This window comes from Silene latifolia, chromosome 2, assembly GCF_048544455.1.
Source record: "Silene latifolia isolate original U9 population chromosome 2, ASM4854445v1, whole genome shotgun sequence".
In the NCBI taxonomy this organism is placed as follows: domain Eukaryota; kingdom Viridiplantae; phylum Streptophyta; class Magnoliopsida; order Caryophyllales; family Caryophyllaceae; genus Silene; species Silene latifolia.
In genome coordinates, this window is record NC_133527.1 from 43,465,893 (window position 1) to 43,473,730 (window position 7,838).

General features: G+C 34.4%; 1 protein-coding gene across 1 annotated transcript; it reads right to left on the reverse strand.

Annotated features, from left to right (window-relative positions):
* Positions 1–1,244: 1,244 nt before the first annotated feature.
* On the reverse strand, positions 1,245–4,742 carry LOC141642666 (sugar transport protein 1-like). Its single transcript, XM_074451527.1, has 4 exons — positions 4,365–4,742; positions 3,011–3,333; positions 2,208–2,834; positions 1,245–1,903 (listed from the first exon to the last, which is right to left on the reverse strand). The coding sequence occupies exons 1-4, from the start codon at positions 4,495–4,497 to the stop codon at positions 1,442–1,444; spliced, it is 1,545 nt and encodes a 514-aa protein (XP_074307628.1). The 5' UTR covers positions 4,498–4,742; the 3' UTR covers positions 1,245–1,441.
* Positions 4,743–7,838: the final 3,096 nt, after the last annotated feature.

A 7,838-nucleotide genomic window follows, 5' to 3' on the forward strand; every position in this document is an offset into this window, starting at 1 on the left:
CTTTCCAAATTTCCTTATTTTCCAATTTTTCTTATTTTCCGATTTTTCTTATTTTCCAATTTTCCTTATTTTCAATTTTCCTTATTTTTTCCTATTTTTTAATTTTCCTTATTTCATTTATTCTTTTCTTTTATTTCCAAATCCTTTTTGAGCATGTTTATGACGTAAATTCAAGTTTATCAATTGTAATTTATTTCTTTATTTCATATTCATTTTGTATGATTTATTTACTTGTTATTCACATGTAATCAATCCTAAACCCTAATTCGACCTAATTGCTTGCCTAATTACTTGTTCACCGACATAGTTTAATTCACATGCTAGGATTAATCTATTGTTTGTTGCATTGCATGCATATAATCGACAACATATCGAATATGAATAATTTATCTAATCACTAGTAGAGGCCGCTATCGAGGCGGGCGGGATTAGATGTTCATTAAAAGGACTTCCTAATACGTACCCTCACCCCTTACTCTAGATTTCTGTGAACATCCGTGTTCATTGGCATCCACGAGAGTCATTCTAGACATAGAATGCTAAGTGTAACGGATTCTTAGTGTTCATGTCATTACTTTGTGTCTTGACATGGCACGAGGTATTCGAACGATTCCAATTTCCCATAAAAATTGGTGGCGACTCCACAAATGCAGATGCTTGTTTCCCAAGCGCCCCCTGTGAGCCCCTCGTGTCCACAATATTGAGAATGAAAATAAAGACAATCCCAACAATTAGATAAAGTCATAGAATTATCGCATATTCTATTAAACGTGCTGCTCTTTGTGTAATTTGCATTCTCAATGTGTAATTTGCTCTTTGTTGACTGAATGAACATGACTCAATAGACGTTTTGCTAGAAAGTGTGAGCAAACATACAACCATAGAACTATCACATATTTCATTTAATAATAAACTTGTACCACTATAAGAAACACACTACTTAGCGTTGGATTTTACCGACTTTGAGGAAACTTTGGTCACTAAATATATTCACCAACCAATTAGAATCGGTAAAAAAGTTTAAGTCATAGTTACCGATCGATATATGAGACATCGGTAAATTACTCGCTAAAGTGACGAGAGAGGAATTTTCACATTGGTGTTGTCAAAGACCGTTGTTATATAGGAGTATTATCTTACCGGAACTCAATTGACATACTCATAAAAAAAAAAAAAAAAAAAAAAAAAAAAAAAAAAACTGAAACTGCATTGTAATAAATAAAAAAGGAATTGGAAAAACCATATCAGAATGTTGAAACTTTCATAAAAATCCTAAAGCCCTCTGTATATAAAGAGTCCAGAAAATCAAAGGTACAGAGAAAATATGATAAAAACAAAGAGATACTTTTTACTTCAGATATATATTTGTATGTTCTCGTAAATGGTTTGCCTATAAGAACAAAATCAATTTATGTTGGATAAAATTTTTAAGCTCATATAATTAAGCATTCCTGCCCATTTCTAGAGAACCTCGAGGGAGTTCATCATCTGGAATAAATCGGCCCCAAAACCAGTGATTCTTCCAAACCATGCTCATTTCTTCGATTGGAATACCCTTGGTTTCTGGCAAGAATAGATATATAAAGACTGACATTACGAAGACAAAGAACCCGAAAAAGAGGAACAACCCGAACTTGAGATGGCAAAGCATGGTTAGGAATATTTGCGCGATTATGAACGTGAAGAACATGTTAATTGACACATTGATGCTCTGGGCAGCTGACCTGATCTCGAGCGGGAAGATTTCACTAGGCACTAACCACCCTAGTGGACCCCACGACCACGCAAATGCGGACACGTAGATGCATATGAAGAGCACCACGACAATGGCATACCATTGAGGTAGGCTTTGTACGGTTCCGCTTACTCCGAACTTCAGTCCTATGCATATCGCCACAGCTACCTATAAATTCACAAGTTTTAGTCAAAACTCAATGACATTGAATAAACAATACATGTTAGAGTCGGCATAAGATTTAAAATATCAACATTTTGCAAAAAGACAGATGGTAAAACCGCGTCGGGTTCTACTTCTACCATGATCCCAAACATAATTTTGTAAGTCATCTTTGATAGGACTCGTTCCAAGTCAAAGGGCTAATTTATGCACTTGTAAGCAAATTCGTGTTGGATTTACGACTTTAGTTTGATACTTCATGAGTGAAATCAGAGTGGCAAAAATAGAATGACATGAATATAACAAGTACCTGACAAATGAACATTTGAGTACCGCCTTCAAGAAAAAGAAACCTCCGACCCCACTTATCAACACCATAGATAGACACCAATGTAGCCAGAACATTGACACCACCGGTGATCACAGCTGACATAAGGGAAGCATTGTCCTCAAATCCAATAGTCTTAAACAAAACAGGGGCATAAAACATAATTACATTGATCCCAGTAAGCTGCTGGAAAAAAGGTATCAAAATCGCGATAGTAAGGTGGGGTCGGTACTTTCTTTCTAGAAGGTTCCTCCAAGGATGCTCGACTAGCTTAGAGGTCTCACTTGCGGCAACCAAGTCCTTAAACTCGTCCCCTACATCATCGACCCCTCGGATCCTCCGGAGCTTTGCGAGGGCTTGCTCGTGGTTACCTCTCTCGATCAATGAGTTAGGGGTGTCCGGGAGGATTAGGGCTCCAATGCTTATGATTATTGCCGGGACCATGGCCCCTCCAAGACTTAGTCGCCAACCCCAATTTTCGATTTTTGCGAAGAAGTAATTGAGAATGTTGGCTACTAAAATTCCTATTGTAATTGAGAGTTGGAATCCTATGTTTAACGCTCCTCTGTACTTGTATGGTGCCATTTCTGACAGGTAAAGTGGTACTGACTGTAATTAGACATTAATCAAAGAAATTTGATCAGTGTAAGATGTAATAAGGCTAACAAGTTAAATTGTAACACTAATCAAAACAACCGACTTTTAATATGAAAAAAATACATATTACACGAGTATGATAATAATGAAATTCAGTAGCATTTGAATGTGCTCACTCATAATTTTACCTGATTGGCAAAACCAATACCAAAACCGAGCAAAATGCGTCCAATGATAAGCATGGCGACATTTTTAGCAAAGGCATTGATGAGAGCTCCAGCGCAAAAGAGAATTCCTCCAAATAGCATTGATAGTTTGCGGCCAAATTTACGGGTCACAGTTGATGCAACCAATGAAGATAATAGAGCAGCCAAGTACAAAGATGATGTGAACAAAGTTAATGATACACTATCAAATTTACAATATTGGTTTGCTGATGAATCTTCAGATTCTTTTTTGTATACTTCTGGAAAGAACCTACTTAGAAACATAGGCATAGATGTCACACCACCTGTAATAGAAATTTGAGAAAATTAATAACGAATACATCAACCCTTGTATTCACAAAGGGAGTTATGGGGTATGTATGTATAATACTACTATAAGTTCAGATCAACGTTATTTGGTGCTTAAAAAAAACAAAATGTCCTCACATGACAACTATATTAGTACGTAAAGTCATTGAATTGTTGTACTTTTAAGTCTTAATATAGATATAATATTTCTCAAGGACTTAACATCAAAATTGGTCATATGTCTTCCTTTACGCCAAAAACAATAACAAAATATCAATTAAGAAAGATTTAGGATAGAACAAGTAGCTAGTGCTAGGGGATCGGATCAACGGAACACTTGGATTTTATTATAAAACTAATGTATATTAAGTTTTTAAGAACACAAATTGGAAAAATGATACGAGCAAAATTAATTTTCAAGGTTTGAGGACATATTTGCCAATGATGTGCATCCATGAGAGTAGATACAACAAACATTCTATATTAATAATTAAGAAGAACATAATCTCATTACATTAGAAATTAAAATCATTTGGAATGGCCTTAAAACCTAACTAGCTAAATTGAGTAATAGGATATCCGATATTAGAAAATTTATATTTGAAATTAAAATCAACACGATTTCAGGGCTACAAAATTCAAAATAATAAATCTCTCGTAGGAGATATTCTAGTTTGGGTAGAATATTATCAAAACAAGCAAATAGTTTATAGGCCATATTAAGGGTTATTAAGATTATTTAAAAAGAAAAGAATGTGGCTTACTTAAGTTAATCAACAAATATCCATCTAATGAACTAAAACCATGGATAACATGACCAAATGGTTGTGGAGTAACTGAATAAATGAGTCAAATATCGTTTAAAAAATAAACATTTTATTAAGAAAAAATATATTTTTTTCCCTCGAAATTTGATATAACTTTGTCAAAAACATTGAAAGGAACAAACTTAATATTGGTGGGATAAAATGTTCAAATGTAACGAAAGTAAAACATTTTGTGACATAAGAGATACAAATCTTTTTACCTGAAATTCCGATGTCGTAACCGAAAATAAGACCACCCATTGCTGCAACGATACATGTTGCAAGAACATATGGAGTAAGATTTCCGGGGTATTCCTTCCCTCCTTTAGCAACAAACACGGGGCCGCCTGCCATTTTTTCTCCTTTGTTTCGCCTTGTTCTTGAGTTTGATTTTTTGAAGCAAGGACAAATATAAGATACGAGTATAAAATATAAAAACAAAGAAATCAACCGATAAATTTAATTTGTTTGTAGTGTGAAAGAGACTATATGTTTGTAAAATGGAGTGCATGAGATCGTATTTATATAGAAAAATATCATTCCAGCCTTTTTGTTGTTGTTGTGATTATAGGTTTAATATGGAAATTTTAGCTGTCGATAACAATTATTTTTACCATTTTTGTATATTTAGAGGTAATATAGTTTCTTGTTACATATGCGGATAAGACTAATGACAATAGCATTGAATCTGAATAATACGCTAATAAGTATCTATATTATCCATGTTTCCACCAATTTGCAAGCAATTATCTCTTTAATTGAACATTTAATTGTAAATCTCCAACGTTGAATTCATGTATTAGCTGTAGATCGGTTAGGTTTTAACTATTTTTTAATAAAAGGATAGTTGACATACAATGTACTATCTTTTGTATTTTGTAAGTTCGTTTTGTACAAATATTGGTTAAACGTCATGTTTTACAATGAAATTATGATTGCACTTCTTGAAAAAGAAAGCCCTAAGAAAATTTCTCTTGTTGAATATTTATGCATGTGGTTGTTTAATTTAAATATAAATATTAGTGAAACATCAATGTTGGAGCTATTAACCCACCATTTAGAAAATTTTATTGGATATTTACAAGAACCTTGGATAAAAATCGAATAAAAAGTATGAAACGTGTTAAATATTAAAATACCATTGCAATTTTTATGATTCAAATACGTCAATCAGTGACGAACACGGAACTTTGATATCAAATGCACAATTTCTATTTCAATAAATTGTCTTCCACCTTGAAAACATTTTAAAATTTTTGAATTTTTTCCTCCTAAATAATGTAGTATAGAGTAAAAAGTAATTAAAAGATAATTAGTTCTCAGCAGTTTCTTTTTGTATTAAATAGAGTCTTATTTTGGATATTTTTAATTCCTTAAAAAAAAATTAAAAACAATGTATATATTAAATAATTTTTTTTATAGGATATCATGTTTTGTATTACTTATTTTACAATAAGTATTAATGTCTTACTGGTTGAGATATTGATATACTATCTCTGAGGTCTATATTTGATGATAAACGATATTTGATATCTCCAAACGTCTAAGTTCGAACTTTGATACGGGTATGATTATTGGTAAGACTTTCCTTAGTTTACAACTTTGCCACATCAACTCTTTGGCCAGCCGTTTACCTCTTCGTGAGAGCACGCGCGGCGAGGGGATTATACACTGTTGTCGACGGTGGACACCCCGGTTTACACCAAAAACTTTTCACTAATTTTAATTATTTTTAAAATTATTCAGACTCTTATTAAACTCACCTTAAACTTCATACATTATCCCTCAAACTCATCTAAGATTTTATTTTTTCACTTCACTTTTGTTGTGAGTATTTTTTTAAAAAAAAAAATATAATAATAATTTTACACATGTGAGACATCTATTGGAAGGTATCCTTAAAAAGTTGTGTCAATATTCATGTAAAGTTTTAAGTTGAGTCTTTGATTATAAAGACCCAGCTTAAGATTTTGCCAATAATCTTACCTTAAGCTTGTTAGTCTTTCATGTACTTTGACATTTACTGTAATACTACGGTTTTATGAGTCTCTGGGTACTCTATCGAGTAGGCCTTACTCTGTCGAGTAAGGATATGTTGCGCTTTAAAATAATTTCTGACCTGTTGGGTACTCGATCGAGTAACGTTGATACTCGATCGAGTAAGGGGGCACTCGATCGAGTACCTCAGCTACTCGATCGAGTAGCCGGTTTACGGGGGATGATTTGTCGGGTTTTGTTAATAATGCGATTAAGTATATAATTACTTCCGTCACTTTTCTTTAAACACTTTTGAAACCTAATTGCTTCCAAAAGAGAAAACAAACTACGTTCTTCGCATCAATCGCATTGTTGGCAAATCCCGGAGATTGGAAGGTCGGATTTTACCTTTCTTTATACCTTTGTGATCCTTGCGTCGAGGGTAAGATCTACGTACCATTTTTATAGTATTTCGTTAAAGTTGGTTAAACCCTAATATTGGGATTTGGGGGTTTTGTTGTATTTCGTGATTGGTAGTGATTATATGTTTGTATGTTAGGAGGAGGATTCGTAGAGGAAGCCTTTTGATATCGGTTTGTGAGACCGTCCGATTGTGTTGCTTTCCGGTAGGGTTTTCCTACTCGTATTAGTCCCATAATGCATTGTTGGTGTTTTGTGATTGTTGAATATTATCGTATTCGTATTGTGACTTTGTTGGTTTTGATTCTTTGTTTAATGGTTGTGATTGTTTGTCTCTGGTTCTCGAGATGCGTTCTCGGCTGAGTGGAGTCACTTGCGGGAGTGGCTTCACGCCCTAGTTTCGCCCTCCGTGGAACCCGCCACGGGAGGGGATGTGCACATTAATGGGACAGGGTTATCGCTCGGTATGATGAGCGGGGATTTGGTGGGTACGGCTGCGGTCCCCCACTGGCAGGGCTGGTCCAGTGGACAGTCGGTGACGGAGATTGATTGGAGTGGATGTGATTGTGTGTGTGATCGTTTGAGCTGTGTTGTTTACTGTATTGTTGGTTATATAAATTGTGTGATTAGTACTGACCCCGTTTAATGTTTTAAAAACTGTGGTGATCCATTCGGGGATGGTGAGCAGTTATTGAGCAGGTATGAGTCGAGTTACATGGGATAGCTGGGATGTGCCACCGTCTGATGATAGAAGTCTTCCGCTGTAACTTTAGTAGTTTAGTGAACATTTCATTTAGCTGATAGACAGTTGGTTTTGAGAACTTGTATTCGTATTTTGGTATTTGGTTTTGGATTGTAACCTTTCACTAAAGTTATACTATTTAAATGTTGTTTCGTTATTTTCTGATGATTATCATTGCCTCGGGTAACCGAGATGGTAGCATCCTTATACCTGAGTGGTCCTGGTAAGGCACTTGGAGTATGGGGGTGTTACATTTACCATTGTACATTGATATAAATTAGGTGATAAAAGTAGTAGGAGCTTTCAATTGTTAAAAAAGTGGACAGAATTCTGATTAATATTTTACTCTTATAATTAGAAATTTAAACTCAAAAAGGATTATTAACCATTAAATTCTCTTCGGTGTCTCGAGAGCGACTATTTTAACTGCCGGTGGTACTCTTAATTAATCAACACTAAAAAAAATATTACGTTAATATATTTCATACTTTAATGCACTTAAAGGCTCTCATATGCTAACCAAAATCCCCGAATTATACTCAAGGGTCACTATGAC